This window comes from Myotis nattereri (assembly GCF_964212035.1).
Source record: "Myotis nattereri genome assembly, chromosome: 5".
Lineage (NCBI taxonomy): Eukaryota > Metazoa > Chordata > Mammalia > Chiroptera > Vespertilionidae > Myotis > Myotis nattereri.
Window position 1 is genome coordinate 20,380,584 of NC_138080.1, and position 21,549 is coordinate 20,402,132.

The following is a 21,549-nucleotide window of genomic DNA, read 5'->3' on the forward strand; positions in this document are numbered from 1 at the left end:
CTTCGGGAGGCTGTCCTGGAGGCCTGGGGCCTGGGGGAGCAGGGTGCTCACTGCACACAGTGCATCCTGCAGGCTGAGCAGGCGGCTGGGTGTGCCGGGTGTGAGTGGCACCTCGACCGCAGGCCTGTCCGGCTCCGGGTGATGCTCTGCCTCTCTGCACAGCTCCGGCTGCTGCAAAACCCAGATTTCCGGGCCGCCCCGAGGCCAGGGCGCGGGCAATGCTCCCCTCCCCCCTCCCGCTGCTGCTCCCATTTCGCGGAGGAGGAAGCCGAGGCCCAGAGTCTGGCTGGCTGGAGCTGACTTGGCTCTGAGCTGGTAAAGGCCTGAGGACCGAACACACCCAGGGGCTTGGCCTTGGCCGGCGGCTCCCGGGTGAGCTGCTCAGGAAAGAAAACCCGCCCGAGCCTCTGAGTGGCGGGGACGATACTTCAAAGACAGAAAACAGGGATCGGGCAGTTCGACTTCTGGGTAGAACCCCCAGAGCACGGAAGGCAGGGACTCGAAGCACAGCCACGTTCACAGCAGCACTGGTCACAACAGCCAAACGGCAGCGGCAACCGAGTGTCCACTGCAGGACGCGTGGACAGAGGGGAGGTGGTCGGTCCGCACAATGAAATACTATTCAGCCTTGAAAAGGAAGGCCGTGCTGGCATTCGCCACGGCCGGGGTGAAACTGGAGGACAGGGCGCTCATGGAAGCCAGCCAGTCACCAAAGGGCAAACACCGTGCCATCCCACTGGCAGGAGGTCGCGGGGGGCGGGGGGGGGTTGGGGGGGTCAGATTCACAGTCAGGAACTGGGTGGTGGGTGCCAGCGGCTGGGGAGTTAGTGCTTCATGGGGACAGAGGTTCTGGTTTTTTTTTAAAAAATATATTTTATTGATTTTTTACAGAGAGGAAGGGAGAGGGATAGCTAGAAACATCCATGAGAGAGAAACATCGACCAGCTGCCTCCTGCACACTCCCCACTGAGGATGTGCCCACAACCCAGGCACATGCCCTTGACTGGAATCGAACCTGGGACCCTTCAGTCCGCAGGCCGACGCTCTACCCGCCGAGCCAAACTGGCCAGGGCAGAGGTTCCGTTTTATAAGATGAAGAGAAGCCCTTGAGACGGATGGCGGCACAGCCCTGTGACTGTACTTAATGCCACTGAACTGGACACTACAAGTGGTTGAAACGGTTCATGTCACGTTATGTGTATTTTACAACAAGGAATAAGGAAAGAACAGGAAGGATGGAGAGGGAGAGGCAGGCGCTGGGGGAGCTGGAGGCTGCCGGCCATGCGGGGTGGGAGCAGGCCGCGGGGCCTTGAGAGGGGCCCCTCCCTCCGCCTCCCTCATGAACCGGGAGGACACCCGGGCGCCCAGGCCACACCGCGCAGGGAAAACCCACCTTCAGGACGGGCGCCCGGCACCGGCGCTTGGCTCTGGGCAGCACTCCGAGGCCCCAGTTTCTCCTCTGCGAGGACGGGCGATGGCACCTGAGGGGCCTCCCAGGATGTGGCTACAGAGGGAGCTGTGGGGTGGGGGTCAGCACGGGGCCGCTTGCCGCAGGCGCGGAGCAGGAAGCAGAGGTGCTGGGACCCGAGACTCAGGGCCAGCTTCCTCCACCCCCGGCCTGGCAAGGGCCACGGGGATCCGGGCCCTTTGGCCAATAGCCTCCTGTTCTCACCCGAGGATCTGGTTTCCGGCTTCGAGGCTGCAGAGATGTCCCCAGTGCAGCTCGGATTGGCTGCCGCCAGTGGCGATGGGAAGAATGCAGGGAACCGCATTCCAGGCCCAGGGAACAGCGCGTGGGGAGGCCCGGAGGCAGGACTGAAGGAGAACGTGTTTGGTGGGCGGCAAGGAGGCCAGTGTGGCTGCGTGAGGACAGAAGAGTGAGGAGAGAGGCACGGCAGTGAAGTCTTTAGGTTTATTCTAGAGTGATGGGGTCTTTAGGTTTATTCTGATCTTATTCGGGAGGCAAATTGTCCCCAATACGGGGCCCATGAAGAGGAGCCATCAGGCCCAAAGCCCTTGTCGGATGGGGAAACTGAGGCCTGAGACCATCCATTGCTGAGGCATGTCAGTGGGAAAACCTTCATTTCAGGCAGATCCAGGCTCAAAGCTCAGCTCCGTTCTGTGGACGGTTACCTTGCCCGCCCACCCCCCCGCCCCGTTCCCACCTGTAAACTCAGCACAGACACGTGGCATAACTCAGCCCAGAGCCAGACTCACAGAAACCTCACTCCCTGCCTTTAAAAACAATTGTGGTAAGATATACGTCCACAACATTTACCATTTTCAAGTATTCACTTTTTACGTGTTTTTAAGTACTCAATTCAGTTCTACTTATTTCATTCCTGTTGTTATGCAACCATCCCCACCATCTATGTCTGAAGCTGTTTCGTTCCCTCCAACAGAAACCCTGTCCCCATTAAACACTCCCTGCGCCCCCTCCCCGTGGCCTCACACCCACCATCCCACGTTCTGCTCTGTGGACACCTGCTCTGGAGATTTCACCCAACGTGGGGCCGTGGTGTCTGGCTCCTCGCACTCAGCGCGGTGTGTTCAGGCTCATCCACATTGTGGGGTGTCAGTGCTTCACTCCTTCCTATGGCCGAGCCCTATTTTGTTTATCTGTTCATCTGCTGGTGGGCATTTGGGTTGTTTCCAGCTTTGGGCTGTTGTGAACATGATGTACAAGCCTCTGTGTGAGTCCCTGTGTTCAGCTCTTTGAGCCTCTGCCAGAGAGGGGGCTGCCTGGGTCACGTGGTAGCTCTCTGTTTAGCTTTTTGGGCAACTGCCACCCAGGCCTCCCTTTGCTTCCTATTCCAGCCAAGCCAGGCTCCCCAAGCACCTGGGTTCCTGGCCCTGTTCTTTCTGGTCCGGCATTTCGTTGGAAAACGAGCTTTCTAGGATGTGCAGTTGGAGGAGGCCTCCAGGGGATGACTCTCTGGCTTCCAGGAACCAGTGCGAGGAGGGAAACTGTCAGTTTGCTTTGGTTCAGCGCACAGATGCTTCCAGGCTCCGGTAGAAGCTCTGACGTCAGGACTGGGCCGACCTGGGTTCGAGCCCTGCTCCGCCATCTGTACCAGCACTGGGCCCCGGGCAGCTTCCCTCTCTGAGCCCCACTTTCTGCCTCTGGACAACAGGGGAGGCTACTGGGAGGGTCCCAGCTTGTGGGGAGGGTCGAAAGCGAGAATCCGGGGGAAGTGGCTAGGATGACAGCACCTGCTCCCACCCTGGAGCTCAGCTCAGTTTAGCCCCCGATCAGTCACTCGGCAAACGCTGTCAACTGGCTCTGGGGCAAGGGCTGAGGCGAAGTCACCTCTGCTTCCCCGGGACTCCATTTGGGGCTGAGGCATCGAGATCATGAATTAATGGGAAGGAGGGGGGCAGGGGGAGAAGAGAGAGAGAGAGAGAGAGAGAGAGAGAGAGAGAGAGAGAGGGAGAGAGGAGAGAGAAAAAGGCAGGGGAAGAGGGGGAGACAGTGAGATGGAAGGGGAAAGAAGGGGAGGAGAGGAGAGGTTGAGAAATGAAAAAAAAAGAGAGAAGAGGAGAGAGGAAGATTGGAAGATTATTTATCTATCATCTATCTATCTATCTATCTATCTATCTATCTATCTATCATCTTTCTACCCATCTAGACAGAGACACAGACACAGACACAGACACAGATGGTGGGGGGCAGGGAGACTTAAAATGCAAGCACACCACCCTCCTCACGAGAGACCCACGGTGCTGGCCACACCCCAGGGCCGGGCGCTGGTCCCCATTCTGTCGTTGTTTCCTGGCTTGCAGCATCCTCACGGTCAGACAAGGAAACAGGCCCACAGAGCAGACCTGGGGCTTCCATGGGGAGAACGGTTTGCCTAAGCACTGGTCCCCACTGCAGGCGATTCCATCCCCTCCCTCCCCAGGGGCCACCTGGTGGTGTCTGGAGACATGTTGGTCTGGGGGAGGGGGAGCTACTGGCATCTAGTGGGTCAAGACCAGAGATGCTGCTCACACCCTGTCAGGCACAGAACAGCCTCACCCCACAGAGTGAGCGGGCCCAGGTGCCAGCAGCGCCCAGGGTGAACACTCTGTGTCAATTATTTGGAAAAGCTCTGATTTGGGTCCTTAGAATCCATTCCTGGCGGGTTTGCTGGTGTAACCAGGGTGATTCCCCAGCGTCTGAGTCACCTCCTCTCTCCCTTTCGCTCAGTGATATTGATACGTGTGCGGTGTTCTGGGCCCCCGGAGGCCAGACAGTGACAGGTGCCACGTCTCCAGGTGTCCATAGAGCCCCGGCCCAGCGGTGATCCTTCTGGGGTGATTCTGCCTCCAGGGGACACTTGGCCATATCCGGAGACATTTTTTGGTCGCCACAACTTGGGAGATGGGTGCTGCTGGCTCCGAGGGGATGGAGGCCGAGGGTGCTGCTCAGCACCCTGTAGCGTACAGGACGGCCCCGCCCCAGAGAATGGCCCGCCCCCCCAATGGCACACACCCTCCCCCGCTCAGTGTGGGTCCCACCCACGGAGGGAGCTGCCTGGTGCTGCTGCCTTCAGGAGCCACCTCTACTGGTTGCCTGCAGACTCCCCAGGGCGTTTCGGGCCTGGGTGCTAACTCAGCCCTGCTGATGGGGTGGGGTGCTGAGTCAGGCACGGGCTGGGCTCATCTTACCCCTGACAGCTCCCCTCCCCCACTTCACACCACACCGTCCTGCAGGTGCCGGGCTCCCTGGCGAACAGGAAACTTCAGCAGAAAAGCAGCTCCTGTATCCCACTCCCATCCCTGGGGTCGCTCTTGTGAGATCATTTTGGTGTTGCCCAAAGCCCCATCCCCCTAAAAAAAAACAAAAACACCCTTCATCCCTTCCAAGCTTCACCCCCACCCCCAGAACAATCTGAAACATGGCCAAATATAAATATATGCCCAGTGCTTGTTTGTACAAGCAATTCCTGGCACATCTAAATGGAATATTATGCAGCTGTCTAAAAGGATAATAAAAACATACCATGGAGGGGAAAAAAACATGGAAAAACTGTTATAACCTTGCCTGGGGCAAAAAGGATACATTCATAATCACAGCCACGCGAAAGCAATTCCACCACTGCGGGCAGCCCCTCCCTCCAAAACCACTGTGAGTGGAATGTGTGTAGAATGCAGGGTGAGTATTTTTTTTTTTCTGACATTTAACATTTTCTCCAAGGGACTCCAGGGCTTGGTCCATGGGAAGGCAAAGCTTTGGGGTTCTGTGTCTTCTTCCAGAGACGGGAGCCTGGGCCCCGCCGTGACGTATCAGCGCTGTTGTCCAGGTGGCACCGGCCACGGAAGCCTGCTCCTGGGACAGGGCCACCTCCTGGCTCATAAAAGCAACGAACGATGCTGATCTTTCAGGAACCAGAGCAGATTTCTCAACCTTGGCCCTGCGGACACATGGGGCCTGATGGTTTTCTGTGGCGGGGACTTCCTGTGCATTCTAAATGTTCGTGCAGTATTCCCGGCCCCACCCCCTGATGCCAGCAGTACCCCCCCCCCCCCTTGTGATAACCACACATCCCTCGTCCTGGGTGCTCTTGGTTGAGAAGCCACGAGAGGGACGTTGACACTTGGTTTTGAAAAGGGGCAGCATCGGGAGAGCGATCTCTCTCTCTCTGCGTCTATCAGAGCGATCTCTCTCTCTCTGCATCTATCAGAGCGATCTCTCTCTCTCTGCGTCTATCAGCAGCGGGCCCTTCGCTGGAGTTTGGCACTTTCTATTCTGTGGGATGGAGGCGCTCAGAAAACAGGCACTCACAGCTTCAGTCCGTGACAACTGGCCTCTCATTGGACTGAGAAGCCCTGGGGGAGGGGGGAGGGGAGGGAGGGGTGGGGGCAACACCTGGGAGCAGTTTCAAGGAAGCAGAGCAGTAGCTTTCCCCGCAGGTTTAAACTCAACAGGAAAGACCGGAGACCCTACCAGAAATGATTGACACGTTCTTGTCTTTCTTCGGCCCCTGGTGCCTGGTGCCTCCGAGACCATCTGAGCCAAGAGGGGCATGTCTACAGGTCGAGGGACACTGTCCTGCTCTGGGACCGTTTTTTGCAAAAGCTGCAGAGAAAGCGGGTACAAGCAGCGCACGCGTACACACACACACACACACACACACACACACACACACCAGCGGAAGTGGGGCCAGGTTATTTACTCGAGGAGGATGAATCAGATTGTCAGCTCCCATTTCTGCTTTTTTGGATTACCAAACGCTCTCAGCTGTTTCCAGGGCTGCCCTGGGGGGTTGGGGGGAGGAAGGATGGAGGGAGGGAGGAAATCCCAGCCTCTGTCGCAATGGGCGAGAGTGTTTTAAAACAGTCGATACTTATGAGCTATTTTCACTTTCTGGAAAACACTTGTGCAATTGTTGGTGGCCATGGTTACCTACCCAGGGCCCCGAGGAGGGGGAAGACCAGGGGCGGCAGGGCAATCTGTCCGGGAGGGGCACCTCCTTGCTCCACTGAGCCTTTCAGAGCAGAAGGCAGGGGCCACCCTTGCTGGCAAGGTGGGTTCCTGGAGTGGCCAGCTCCACCCACTAAGGCTCTGATGTGACTCCATCACACAAGGGCATCTCGGGGGGAGGACTCATGTCCCTCCTATGCCAGCAACAGGTGGTTTCCTTCAGAAACCCCCCGACCCCCTCTTGTGGGGTTTGAGGACCCCCGGGGAAGCAGCCAGATCAAGCCAGCACCCACAGGCCACCACTCCACAGCTACCTCTCTGGGCCTCAGTTTCCCCGTCTGGAGAAAGAGCACCCACCACGCTTGGCCATTTTCCTAATAAGATGGGGAACTCATTCCTTAAAAAAGAAAAAAAAATCCTGCTTAAAGGAAAGACTAGTAAAAGGCAAAGCATGTCAGAAACTTAACACCCCCCCTCCCCCCAGAAAAGAAACACTCCCCGCTAAAAAAGTCTGCACACTCCAGAAGTTTGGCTAAAACCTCAAAAGCTTCAGAATTAGTTGAGGCTTTTTTCAGCCCAGAGGAGGCCACGTCAGTGGGACAGCACTTTCGCCAGCTCTGGAGAAAAGGAGGCAATTTATGGCTCAGGGAACAACCTTAAAATAGCTCTTCCTCAGTCCTAAAACGCCGTGTTTAAATTTATAGAAAAACCCACAGGTTTCTGGCAGCTGGGCGCCTGCAGCTGGCAAGCTGAGGGCTGGCCGGGGCAGTACCCACTTTCACTCCCCACCCCTGTGCCGGGCGAGGCTGCCCTCCAGTGTCCCTCGGCCCTTCCCAAGTGCCCCGAGCCCCCAGCTTTCAAGCAGTCAGATCAGCGCTGTGATTTTTTTTTTAAAAAAGATGCAAAACGTTTTTAATTAAAAAAACAACAACACAGCAAAAGTCTTATAAAAATGAACCAGGCGGCCAATGGCCACCTGTCTCCGTATTTACAATAATACAATATCTGTCACAGTCGCTATGTACAATATTATAAAAAATGTTGTAGACAGTACACATTAAGGCTGTATTTTCTCACAAGGCATCGAGCCTCGATCCTCTAGTGTAGACCCGGCGGGGGGGAAGACGACGCTGAATTATTGCACCATTTTGAAAACAAAACTCGTCAAGGAGGATCGTGGTCTTCTCCCACCGGGGCCTGCAGTCTCTGATGGGGCCAGGGCGGCGGCATCGTCATCGGGGAGCCTCCTCGGTGGCCACGCTGTGCCCCGTCCAGTCCTTAGGCCCAATAAATACCAGTCACAGTTTGCGAGGGGGGGCCGCGTCCGTCCGGCGCGTGGGACCCGCCACGGCCGCGCGCGAGTGGGCGGGGCGTCCAGGCTACATGTGCCGCTTCATGTGCAGCGCCAGGTGGTCGGAGCGCGAGAAGGCGCGGTCGCAGAGGTGGCACTGGAACGGCCGGTGGCCCGTGTGCTTGCGGTAGTGGCGCGTGAGTTCGTCCGAGCGCGCGAACTTCCAGCCGCAGCCGTCCCAGTTGCAGTGGTAGGGCTTCTCGCCTGCAGGGAGAGGGCGAGAGCGGGCCTCAGTTTCCCTCCCAGTGACTCCTCTGCCCGGAGAGTGGCTACTTAGGAGCGTGCGACCTCCCCCAGGCCAACTCCCTGAGCCGACCCCCACCCCCCGAGTTTGGAACCTTTAGAGGGTCCGATGCGCACACGGTCCACTCCCGTGTTTGGAGCCACGCCCCCAGAGGTGTCCTAAGTTCCAACACTCTCCCTGGGGTTCCCCAGTGCGCACCCCTCCCCAAGGTCCGGAGCCACACTCCCAGGAGGACCCTAAGCGCGCGCCCCCTCCCCAATATTGTGTTCCCCAAAGGTTATTAAAAGCACGTCCCCTCCCCAACCTCCCAAGCCACGCCCCCAGGCGAGTCCCGAGAGCGCGCGCCTCCTGAGCATCTCCGGGTCCTCGCCGCGACTCGGGGGGGTTCTGATGGCGCCCCTCCTCCCGTGCCCCGCGCCCCAGACCCGCCCCCTCTCCCCGCTCACCTGTGTGCGTGCGCAGGTGCGCCTTGAGGTGCGAGCTCTTGGTGTAGGTCTTGCCGCAGCCGGCGTAGCTGCAGGTGTGCGTGGCGGTGCGCTTTCGGGGCCAGGACCGGCGTCCGCGCTTGGGCTTGGCCTCCAGCAGCTCCAGCGGGGACGCGGGCGGCGTGAGAAGACCTCGGGCGGCGGGCGGCGCCAAACCCAGAGCTGCGGCGGCGGCGGCCGCGTCGTCGAAGAGACCGAAGGCGGCGGGTGCAGGCGGCGCGTAGTGCAGGCTGGGCCCGGGAGCGCCGAAGCCGGGGCCGCCGAAGGGCGGCGGGAAGGGGGTGCGCGGGCCAGGCGCCGGCAGGCGCGCGGGGCCGTCGGGGCTGAGCGGCGGCGTGTCGGGCGGCGGCGGCGGGCGGCCCCCGGGGCCTCGCATGCACGCGGCAGCCGCGCCCGGGGCTCCCTCGCGCTTGAGGCCTCGAAGCCCGCGGGTCAGGCCGGGCGCGCAGCCGTAGCCGCCGCCGCCGTCCGCCTCGGGGGGCTCGGCCTTCACCAGGCGGCCGGGCGGCGCCAGCAGGAAGCGGCCGTGCAGCGCGGGCCCCGGCGGCACGTCCAGCTCCGGCGGCAGCAGCTCCGACACCAGGCTGCCCGCGGGAGCTCCGTAGGGCGGCGGCGCGCCGGGCTCGGGGTAGTAGAACGCAGGCGGCGGGGGCGGGGGCGGCGGCTCCGGGGCAGCCTCGGCGCCCAGGCCGTCCAGCCCCATGGACAGGATGAAGTCCAGTACACTGTTGAGGTCGTCGTCCGTGCCGCCGGCCTCGGGCTCTGCGCGCGGCCAGCGCTGCGGGTGACAGGGCGATGGGGGGACGGGCGTGAGCGCACGGCGGGTCCGGCGACCGCCGCCCGCCGCCTGCGTTCTAGCACCCTGAGCCTGCCTTCCCCACCGCCTGCGTTCTGCGACCCTGAGCTCGCCCTCGGTGCCTCCGAGGTTCTCCGACCCTAAGTCCACCATCCCCGCCGCCTGCGTTCTACTACCCCGCAGCCCACGTTCGACTCCCCGGAGCCGGCCGCCCCGCGGTCCCTGCCGCCCTCACCTCCTGCAGGCCGCGCTCGCGACACGGGCTGGCGAAAGTGGAGAAGGACGGCAGGATGGGCTCGCTCAGCGCCATGGCCGGGACGCCGGGCGGACGCGGTTTCGGACACCGGCGAGCGACTGACAGGGCGCAGGCGGGCGGGGACGGCTCTGCGGGCCGCGGGCGGGCCCGCCCCAGCCTTATAGACGCGGCGCGCGCGGGGGCCGGGCCAAGGCGGCGGCGGCGGAAACGCGTCGCGGATGGGGACGAGCTCCGGGCGCAGCCTAAATTTAGCCGCGGTATATAAGCCGGCGGGCGGCGGCGGCCCCGGCCACTGCGGCCGCCAGGGCCTTGCGCCTCTGCCCGGCCCCTCGCGCGCCGCCGGGCCGCGCCCCCAGCCCGGGGCCCGCCCCCGCGTGTCTCCCGGGCGACGGCATCAACACGCGCTCCACAACAGCCGCGGGAAGCCCAGGGATCCCCGGGGCACCCCGTGCGCTCCCGCCTGCGCGCTGACGGGGAGGACCTGGAGCGGGGGCGGCATCCGGGGACCTGGGACTCTGACTGGGCCCCGTGGCCTCCTGGGATCCCCGATGGATGGGGTGCACGGGCCCCAAATCCTCAGAGAGGTCCCCGAACCCCTGGTGGGTGGCACGATTGGCCCCGCAGCCTCAGAAAGGTCTCCAGAAACCTAGAGGAATGAGGTGCCCGGGTCCAGCGACCTCAGGGTGGAGTTGCCCAGAAACCCTGATGGATGGGGAGATTGGGGTTCCCAGGACTCATGATGGATGGAGGGACCCAGCCCCTCATTTCCTGGGGGCCCACCTAGCTCGACCCACTGTTATGCTTGCTCATCACCCTCAAAAACTCCTGCGTGAGGACAGCAAGAAATGTCCCTCCGGGAAGCCCTTCAGAGCAGGGCGGCCGGGCCCTGGGGGCACCGGGAGAGGCTGGGGTCCTGCAGGTCTGGCGACCTTACATTCATGATTCGCATGAATGAAGAGACTGAAGACAAGAGGACAGCCTCTGCCCCAGCACAGATGCAGCACTGGTTCGGGGCACTGGGAACAAGCCTGCCTGGTGGGCCTCTCAAATATACCACGTGGGTTCCCCACACCACAGCCCTGCCAGCCAGGGGCTGTCACTCCCATGGGCACTGAATGGGCGCTGGGAGTCTTCCACTCTAGCGGAGGTGTGTGTGTAAAATAAACGAGTATATTGGAGACGGGCCTTGGAGGAGGGAGAGAGGAAGTAAGTGTGTGAGAGGGGGGAGAAGAGGATGGTGGCCATGTGAACCTCACCCGAGAGGAGTTCTGTGAGTCAAGAACTGTAGGAAGGGGAGCCTTCTGGGTACTGGAGGGATAGCATCTTATGATAGGACTTGGAGCCAGTATCCAGCCTTGGTCTCTTGACTCCAGAACCCACATTTGGGCCAGGTGGCGCGAGGTGCAGGGAGCTCCTGTCCTTGGGAGCCAGAAGGGCTGGGCCGCTGACAGCAGCTGGGGTGCCACAGACCAGGGCTGCGGCCGTGGGGGTGGCCTTTGGGCCACACCGGCGCCAAGAAACCTCTTTGGGGCCCATAATCCTGGACCCTCCCAGCTGGAAGGAGCCACAGAGGCGTGCCACCTCACCGTGATTCATCCAACGGGAGATTGAACAAACACTTGCCGATAAACCCTATTTGCCAGGCAGTGCGGCCCCAGAGGTGCTTCGGTGGCAGGTACCCCTGCTGGAGGGGCAGACGCCCTCTGTGGTTCCAGCTGCTGGACGCTTCGAGTGGAGCCCAGACATGTTCCCCTGTGGCTGCCGCCGTGATGGCTGAGAATCAGCCTCGACCCCTGACCCCTCGCTGTGGGTGGCTTTGCCTCTCTGGGCTTGCTGCCTCCTCTGTGAAATGGAGGCGATACTAGGACCTTACCCCAAAGGGATATTGCGAGGGTCCCCAGGCTCTTTGTTCTTTGTGGAAGTGCAGATGACGCCCTGTGAGCTCTCTTCAAGTGCTTTCCTTGTTGCCTTTCTCTGAGCCTCAGTTTCTCCATTGGATGGTGAGGGGAGGATTTAGGGGATTCAGTCTGGTCCCCAAGATGCATGGTTCTCAGGCAGTTGCAGGCCTTGGTCCTGCTCTCCCTCCACCTCCAACCGTTCCTGCGGCTCGCTCCAGCCCACCCCTCTCCCCACTCTCCGTTTCCCTGCAGGACCCGGAGCACGCCGAGTACCTCCCGCTCCAGGCCTTTGTACTTGCTGTGTCTTCCGCCAAGCGTGCCTTCCTCTCACTCTCCCCTTGCTTGGCTCTGGCTCATTCCGTTCCTCCCCCTTAAGGAATGGACTTACATTTTTTTTAGAGCAATGTTAGGTTTATAGAAGTTAGCAGATAGTACAGAGAGTTCTCCTGTAACCTCCCCCTTTACACACACAGTTCCCCCTGTTAGTAACATCTTGCGTTAGTGCTGTACATTTGTTACATTGAAGGGCCGCTATCGCTATCGATTCACTGGTATTAACTAAAGTTCACGGTTTACTTTAGGGTTCACGCTTGGCACTGTACGTTCTATAGCAGCGGTTCTCAACCTGTGGGCCACGACTCCTTTGGGGGTCGAAAGACCCTTTCACAGGGGTCGCCTAAATACATCCTGCATATCAGATATTCACATTACGATTCATAGCAGTAGCAACATTACAGTTATAAAGTAGTAACGAAAATAATTTTATGGTTGGGGGGTCGCCACAACATGAGGAACTGTATTAAAGGGTCGCGGCGTTAGGAATGTTGAGAACCACTGCTCTATAGGTTTTGAGGAATGCACAGTGTTTATATGTCGACTGTCACACCTTCATACAGAATCACTTCACTGCCCTAAACGTCGCCCGCTCCACCTCTCCATCCCTCCTTCTTCCCTAACCCCTGGTTGGGTTCCACAGTTTGACCTTTTCCCGAATATTCTATAATTGGACTCATAACAGAAAGTAGCTTTTGCAGACTGGCTTCTTGAACTCAGCGATATGCAGATAATGTTCCTCTGTGTCTTTTCGTGGCTTGATAGCTCATTTCTGTTTATCGCTGAGTAAGGATCCATGTTCTGGATGTAACAGTTTATCCATTCGCCTACTGAAGGACATTGTGGTTGCTTCCGGTTAGGGGCCATAGTTGCTGTATTGAATATGTACTGAATGTGGATGCTATAAGCATTCATGATTTTTGCCTGGAAATAAGTTTTCCTATGAATTGGGTAAATGCCTAGGAATGTGATGACTGGATCATAAGATAAGACTATTTCAGGATTGTAAGAAACACCCTGAGTAGCCGTACCGTTTTGCACTCCTGTTGTTCCACATCCTGGACAGCACTCGGTGTTGTCGGTTTTCCTCCTTCAGCCATCCTCATAGGTGTGTGGTGCTATCTCATTGCTGTTTCAACGTGCAGTCCCCCTGTGACATCTGATATGGAGTCTATGTTCATACGCTTATTTGCCATCAGTATATCTTCTCTAGTGAGGTGTCTGTTCAGATCGTTGGCCCAGTTCTTAACTGGGTTGTTTGTTTTATTATAGAGTGAAGAGTTTTTTGTATAATTTGGACATCAGTCCTTTGCCTGGTGGGTGTTCTGCAAAGGTTGCCTCCCCGCCTGTGGCCTGTCTTCTGTGGAGCAGAGGTCGCTCATTGTAATGAAGACCAGCTCATCAATTTTCCCTTTCGCACATGGCGCCTTTGGTGTTGAATCTGTAAAGTCATTGTCTAACCGTTGGCTCTCCCCTCCTGAAGGGTTGTCCACCTTTTCTCTCCTCAGCCCCGCTTCCTGGGGACTTTTTCCTTTTTTGTCCCCATGGCTAGTAGGTTGCTTATGTTCCCCCAAAGAGATGTCCAAATCCTAACCTTGGGTACCTGGGAATGTGACCTTATTTGGAAAGAGGGTCTTTGCAGATGTAATTAAGGGTCTAGAAATTAAGATCATCCTGGGTTAGGATAGGCCCTAAATCCAGTCAGGATCCTTATAAGAGGAAGGACAGAGACACAGCACAGAGAACACAGGCAGAGATGCGAGCATTGTAGTTACAGCCAAGGACCACAAGGTTGCCTGGAGCCACTTCTGGTCCCCAGAAGGATAAGATAATGCATTTCTGTTGTTTCAAGCCACCCAGTTTGTGCCAGTCTGTTGTGGCCTCTCCAGAAAGCTCAGATATCATGGTAACCAACTATTCTGCCTGGCGTCTGCTCCAGACAGGGAGCCCCCCAAGGCAGGGATCTCCCCAGATTCATCTCTGTGTCCCCTACCCCCAGCTGTGGACGTGGGGTTGAAACAAACATGACCCGAGGATGCTGCTACCCACCAGGATCTCCCAGGGAAGTCTCCATGAAGGGGCATGACTGTGTGCCAATAAAGTTATGGGCACTGAAATTTGATTTTCATAGAATGTGCATATATCGTGAAATATTATTTTGCTTTTTTTCAACCATCATAAATCATCAGAGTGTCCAGTGGATGGAACCAACACACAGAATCACCAACGAATGGAAAGAGCATGGACTTCAGTTGCCATTTTTGCTGTGTGACCTTGGGCATGTCACTTAACCTCTCTGAGCCTCCCTGAGTTTCATTTTGAGAAATGAGATGGTCCATGTAGATGTTCAAGAATGCTTGCTGCCCAATTCAGGGCACATGCCAAATAGTCAGACAGGGGGTCCTGGGCAGGGCATCATGGGAGAGCGTCAGTGTTCAGGGGTGGGGGTGCTTGGAGCTTGGTCCCTCTCATACTGGGGTCCTGTCACCCTGCTATCAAGGCCACACCTGTCTGTGTGGGTGTGCGTCCTGGTGACATCTCAGGTGGAAGTGCTGTTGGAGAAAGGCTCCGGACTTGAAGTCAAGCTCCCAACGCTGCCTCTTACGAGGAGAGAGACTTACCCGTGTCAACGTTTTGAAGTCTCTGAGCAGCCTGTCTCATCAGCTGCTGGCGGGGGGCGGGGGGAGGGGGAGGAGGCTGGGATAAGACACATCGGTGGCGGCGAGGTGGTCAGTCGGTGAACTGATGATACTGGAACCCAAGATGGGTGCCAAGCGTCCTGGGTGAGCTCTGAAAGGATAGGGACAGGCTGTGTGTCTGTGCCTTGCTGTTCCCCTCCCCCATTTGGGTCTAATCCATTGGTAATGTTCTGAGCGCTGTGCTGGTACAGATTCTGAGATTTCGTCCAGATTCAGTGCTGGGAAACACTATTGTGAGTGATTAGTGATGTCTATCTAGGGTTGATTAAGAATGTCTGTCACTGGCAGAGGCTTGTATGAATGGCGTGCATGTTGTTAATGCTTCCCATCTCCTGCCAGGCTTGTCTTTAAGGGCTCAGGAAACTTGTGAAACAGAAGTTTTCCGTTTCAGCAACAAATAAACATTAAACTCCATGCTCTGTTGGACCTGGAGAGGGAGCTAAAAGGGCCCCTGGCCCACTTCTCACTACCGGGAACTTACAGTCTCCTTGAACTGCGTCCTGGCCATTTCTACTTTCCTGTATTTCTGCTCACTTTTCTCCTCGAGGTTTGCCCGCCTCTCCCTTTACCAGCTGTCCCGCCCCAAATAGCTATTGTGTACACTTGGCCCAACTCCCAAGAGCAAGCACTCAGGAATTCTACAGAAAACACGTCACCGAAAACGCAGCTGAGCTTCCAGGGCGAGTGATGAACGCTCTGAAGGAATTACAGCCACATGACAGCGCCAACTGGACAAACGACTCCCAGCTGGTCGGTTGGGGTGTTTCTGCTGAGGTTTGTGCAATGCTTTCCCGGCGTCTTGCCAAACTGGGCTCCCCCATGTTGCGAAGACGTTTGGCGGCTCGGCATTTCTCGAGGACGGGAAATATTGCGGGCAGGGGCGCCCCTGAAGGTGGGCTTCTTGCGGGGGTCGCAGAGCCCAGGCCCCGTGAGAAAGGGCACGTTCCCACTTGTCTTGCTGTCTCCGGGGCTTGCTTATTGCTTATGAACAATTAAGTCGTGACTATGAGGGGAAGGTGCAGGGTTTATCTGGTGATGACGGATGGATACCTAGGAATACTCATCTCTCCTCACTAGCCAGACAGGACTGCTTTGTTCTAGTTCACACAGAGGACGGGAGAAGGGGAGAAAGCAGCATTGATTAGGCACCTACTGTATGCCAAGCCCTGCATTGAAGAGCTGCCTGTGTTTTCTCATTCAGTTCTCACCGCAGGTCTGTCCAGCGTAGTAAGTGCTGGACATAGCAGGGGAGCTCAGCCAAGAGCCCCAGGTCATTTTCTGGCCTTGGCACTTGCTGCTCAGTGGCCTCGAATGAGTGGCTTTCTGAGTTTGGACCTTAGTCCCTCATCCATCAGAGAGGCATGAACCTGCCTGCCTTGTCATTGATTAGGTCGGAGACATCCCGTGTAAAGGACTTTTCCTAGAAGAGTCCCTTCATTCCTGATAGCAAGTTTTATTGACCTAAATCAAGAGTTGACCCACCCTGGCTTACAGCTTTAAAAAAATATATATATCAGTAGTATTATTCTTTATAGTTCACATATATTCCAGTGTTAATTATGTACATGTATATGTGTTTTATCGTTTTGTTTTTTTATCAAGGTGAAAGTCACACAATATAAAATTAACCATTTTATTGTGAAAAATTCAGTGGCATTTAGGATATGTGCAATGTTGTGCCGTCATCACCTCTGTCTAGTTCCAGAACATTTTCATCACCCCCAAAGGAAACCACAGCCCCATTAGCAGTCACCCTCCATTCCCCCTCCCCCAGCCCCTGACAACCCCTAATCTGCTTTCCGTCTATGGGGATTTCCCTGTTCTGGACATTTCATATACACTGAATCATGCAATATGTGTGCCTATTACAGCTTTTGTTTGGCCAATGGCTAAGCAAGAATTTTACACTTAGGATGGTTGAAAAAAATCAAAATACTACTTCACGACACATGCACATCCTATGAAAATCACATGTCAGTGCCCATAACTTTATCGGCACACAGCCATGCCCCTCCATGGAGACTCTGCAGAGAGAGAGACTGTAGGGCCCGCCAGCAGGAAATACTGACTCTCTGGTCTGAAGCTCAGAGAAGGTGATTCCATGGAGAGAAGCCAGCACAGCTGCCCTTTGATTTGAGTCTGAGCTGCCCCCCGAAACTGTCGCAGCCTCTCAGTATGCATTTAGTAGGCATTTGTGGGATACTTCTCATCGGGCAGGTGCCGGAGAGAGATGTCAGCCAGAGTAAGCTGGTCTCTGCGCCACCCCCAGCCTCGCCCCGGCAGCTCCCAGGCATTAGATCAGCAATTTACCCAAAAAAGATGGGGAGGAGTCTGAAGACATCCCACAGGTTGGTGGCCTGGACATTCAGTATCAGGCATGTCTCAACCCCTGGGTGTAAAGGTACAATTTATTAGCGATGACCAACTGGAGAGTGACTTTTTTCTTAGATTTTTTGTTACCTGTTGGCCATACATCTAGGGGCTACTTTTTGTTTCGTTTTATTTTTACTTTATTAAAAAGTCTTTGGCCCTGGCTGGGTGGCTTAGTTAATAGGAGCATCATCCTGTGCACCGAGATGTTGTGGGTTCAATTCCAGGTCAGGGCCCAGACCCAGGTTGTGGGTTTGACCCCTGGTCAGAGTGTATTCAGGAGGCAACTGATTGATGTTTTTCTCTCTCTTTGTTCTCTTCTCTCTCTAAAATCAATAAACATAGCCTTGGGTGAGGACAAAAACATCTTTTATTTAGATTTAAAATTTTTTAATTTTTAAAAGATTTATATTTTATTTAAACATTATTTTATTTAGGTTAAATTTTTATTTAGGTTTATTTTTATTTTATTTTAAATTTTACTTAAACTTTCTAATTTATTTAGATTTTCAAATTTTTTATTTTATTAAATTTATTTAAAAATTTAAATTTATTTAGATATAAAATTTAAAATTTTTATGTTTTTTTATTTGAAAATTTTAAATTTTATTTAAATTAATTTTTGTTGTTGCTAATCAGAGGATATTTTTTCCATTGATTTTTAGAGAGAGTGGAAGGGAGGGAGGGAAGGAGGGGCCGGAACCTGCAACCCAGGCCTTTGACTGGGAATGAACCCTCGACCTTTAGGCTGACACTCTAGTCACTGAGCCTGGGCTTTAGATGAAATTTTTAAAATTTTTGTTTACATTTATTGCAGTGTCATCTACATACGATAAAATTTACCAAGTGCAGCCCTCGCCACGATCCAGCTGCAGAACTTTGCATCACCCCAAGGAGACCCCTCTTGCCCTTTGCGGTCCATCCTGCCCTCACCCCGAGCCCCGGCAGCACTGACCGCCCTCTCGGCCTGTAGCTGTGCCCTGGCCGGACATTCCCTCTAGATGCCGCCGTCCAGCGTGGTCCTGGGGCCTGGCTTCTCTCGCTCAGCCTAGCTGAGATTTGGCTTCTCCCGTGTCTGCATTCCTCCCCATTGCTGAGTGGTGTTCCAGGTGATCATAGCTCGTGTGTCCCTTCACCTGTCAAAGGACGCAGCTGCCCCTAAGGTGCAATGATCCCGCGTCGTCCCTGTCGGTTCTTGGAGTCGGGGACGATCTCCCACCCACGGCTCAGAAACGCACAGCGACACCCTTCCCACCTCACTGTCCCGGCCTCTTCCTCTCACCGGCCTGGGGCGTCAGTGCTGCCGCCTGCGAAGTCATCCCTTGGGGCACCTGGTCCGAGCTGTTGGGCCCCCTGGCACGCCTTGCCACGGGCCAGTGTCCCTGTGTGTTCTGCCCTCACGTAGCCCGCACAGCGGGGAGGCCTGCAGGATGGAGGGTGGTGGCTGAGCTCGAGCCCCATCTTCTTGGCACCTCGGGGTCCGCTTCCTGGGAGCCCGGCACAGCCCCCGACCTGCCCTGCCTTCAGGGGGGGTTTGACACTGGCTCCTGACAACCAGCCTGCACAGCGCCTGCCCTTCCCCGGAAGCGCCCGCACTCAAGCAGCTCGTCCTGGCTCCTGGCTCCTGGCTCCTGGCTCCTGGCTCCTGGTTCCTGGTTGGCTCCCCGTCACCCCCCAGAGGCACGGCTTTGGATCTGTCTCCGCGTGGCCGTCCTCGGGCACGGCCTCGAGCACATCGCCTCACCCGCTGACCGCAGTGCCCTCGCGGGTGGGAGATGATGATGTGATGATGTCATGACCGCATGTGATTAATCGTGACAGGACGCCGCTGCAGGCAGTGCATTTCGTAAGGACCCTGTTTAACATTATTAACGTTTATTTGTAAAGTTCTTTGGGGACCGGCGACGGGTCATTTCTGGGCGCCTGGGACAATGTCTTTGGAAAGCAAAAGAGTATAAATATCTTTCAGATCCGTTTTGTTTTTTTTGTCACTTTCAAATTTTTTTTTAATGGAGCTGAAATTCGCAAACATAAACTTAGCCATTTTAAAGCGAACAGCTCAATGGCCTGAAGCACCTTCACAATGTTGTGCAGCCATCACTTCTTTCTACTCCAGAAACACTCCAGAACATTCTCGTCTCCCCACAAGGAGACTCCGGCCCCCTTCGCAGTCACTCCGCCACTCCCCCTCCCCCTCCACTCCCCCTCCCCCTCCACTCCCCCTCCCCCTCCACTCCCCCTCCCCCTCCACTCCCCCTCCCCCTCCACTCCCCCTCCCCCTCCACAGCCTCTGGCAACCATACCTCTGCATTCCGTTTCTATGGATGTTCCCGTCCTGACACCTCCTATGAATGACTCACACGTGTGGTCTTTCCCTATCTGGCTCCTCTCACTCGGCAGCATGTCTGCAAAGTTCACCCGGTTGTCAGGTGTGTCCGTGCTCCGTTCCCTTTCACGGTTGAATAATATTCTACGCGGGGAGAGACCTCCTCTGTCTAGCTATTTGTCAGGGGATAGGCATTTGGGGTTGTGTCCAGTTTTTGACTTCTGTGCACAGGTCTTTGTTTGAATCCCTGTGTTTAATACTTCGGTATACACGCCTGGGAGTGGGGTTGCTGGGTCGTGTGGTAATGCCACACATAACATTTTGGGGCGTCATCTAATCAGATCTATTTTAAAAGGCTCCACGGGGCTAGGACAAGGGTTGGGGTCTTGTAATTATGCTCCCGCCACTCCTGGGGACATTTATTCTTCTGACATTATTTTGAGCGTCTATATGCACAACCTCATTTCTTCCCTCAGTCCCCACGGCGGCGCCCTCTCTCTCTCTCTCTCTCTCTCTCTCTCTCTCTCCTGCACACACACACACTCTCTCTCTCTCTCTCTCCCTGTTCCAGGAACACTGGGCTTCTCCCACGTTCCCCTGGGAGCCAAGCTATGGGCTGGTCGAGGATTAGGGAGACCCTACCCCCTTGTCCTTGCAACTCAACAGGATGGATCTCACTTAGGTGGCAGAATCAGCCCCCTTTACAGATGTGGAAACTGAGGCGTGGGCGGGGTTTGGGATCCCTATTCCACCACACCAGCTTCCTCTTATTTCTCACTCTTCAACATTTGTGCCGCTCTGCACGCTGGCCCTGGGAGAGTGGCTGGCATGTGGTCCCTGCACGATGAGCGCTTTTCTAGCTGACTTTGGGGTAGAAAAAAGGAGAGAGGCAGGGTCTGATGGAGAAATTATCTGCAGTACAGCGGGGTGAATGGTGTGCCCCAAAGATATGCCCACATCCTAACCTCCCATGTCTGTGAAGGTGCAAGTCTCCTGCGAACAGGGTCTTTGCAGGTGGAGTGAAGTGGAAGGTCTCGAGATGAGACTACCCTGGATTTAGGGGGGCCCTAAGTCTGCTGACAGGTGTTCCCAGAAAAGAGAAGGGGAACAGGCAGAGAAAGGGAAGCTGTGTGAAGACGGAGGCAGAGATGGAGCAAAGCAGGTACAAGCCAAGGAAGGTCCAGGGTGGCCGGCAGCCACCAGAGGCCGGGAGAGGCCTGGGACTGAGTGTCCCTCGGGGTCCCCAGAAGGAACCAGCCCTGCCGACACCCTGATTTCAGACCTCTGGCCTCCAGGCCTGTGAGAGAATGCGTTTCTGTTGTTCAAATCCCCGCAGTGTGCCCTCATTTGTTGCAGCAGCCCAGGCAACTCACGCACATGGCCGGGAGCTGGCTGCAGAGGAGAGAGCTGGGGTCCCCGCACACTGGGCCTGCGCTGAGCGCCAGGTTCCCCCAGCCTGGCAGGGGGGAGGGCGCCCCGCTCATGGGCAGGGTGAAGTCAGATGGATGCCCAGAGAGAGGCGCATCATTATTGTTGTCATCACCATTATTATCATGAAGAGTCATTATTGACTCTGTGACCTAGGGACCCATTATCCCCCGACTGTAGGCCGCCCCCCGCCTCCCACCCCAATTCATGGAGTCCCTGCGCGCGGCCAGAGCTGCCAGAGTAAACACAGGACACCGGTTACATTTGCATTTCAGAGAGACGAGGAATGACGTCTTCGCCCAAGTATGTCCCCAGTGACTGTTCCCCTCCCTGTCTTAGCTTCGAGTCCTTGTTGTTGTTACAAATAACCTCTCTCAACGCTGGAATGACACATCTAATCGCAGAAAAGCTGCGGGATGAGATGCAGAGCTCCCTGTCCCTTTCGCCCGGTTTCCCCGGAAGTGAACGGCTCCCAGGACCAGCATACAGTTGTGGAAACTGAGAAATCCATGTTGGGGCGATGCTATTGACTAACCTCCCAACTTCATTCAGGTGCCCCCGGATTTTCCACGAATGTCCCCCTTGGGTTCCGGGATCCCCCACGGCATGGAGTCACCCTGTTGCCCCCGACTCCTCGGGTCTCTGATGGCTCCTCAGACGTTCCTTGTTTGCCTGACGTCTTCCTCAGAATTGCAGAGTGCTGGCTGGGGTCCCCCGGGACATCTGAACGCTCCCCAATCTGGGTTTGTGTGATGCCCTATTGTGATTAGAAGGGGGCCTGGGGTTCAGGGGGAGGACCACAGAAACGAGGTGCCCTCCAGGCCACGTCATCCCAGGGCACCTGCGGTCTGCGTGGCTGGTCACCGTGATGTTGATTAACCCTGTGCTTTGCGGCTGGGGCACTGGAGGAACTACCTCCAGGACCTTCAGGGCCAGGGGGAGATTTGGTTCCAGAAT

The 21,549-nt window shown here is 56.1% G+C and overlaps 1 protein-coding gene across 1 annotated transcript; it reads right to left on the bottom strand.

Moving 5' to 3' along the window:
* Nucleotides 1-7,277: 7,277 nt before the first annotated feature.
* On the bottom strand, nucleotides 7,278-9,592 carry KLF2 (KLF transcription factor 2; the record flags this gene model as incomplete). Its single annotated transcript, XM_081091321.1, has 3 exons — nucleotides 7,278-7,961; nucleotides 8,448-9,264; nucleotides 9,518-9,592. The coding sequence occupies 3 exons, from the start codon at nucleotides 9,590-9,592 to the stop codon at nucleotides 7,786-7,788; spliced, it is 1,068 nt and encodes a 355-aa protein (XP_080947447.1). The 3' UTR covers nucleotides 7,278-7,785.
* Nucleotides 9,593-21,549: the final 11,957 nt, after the last annotated feature.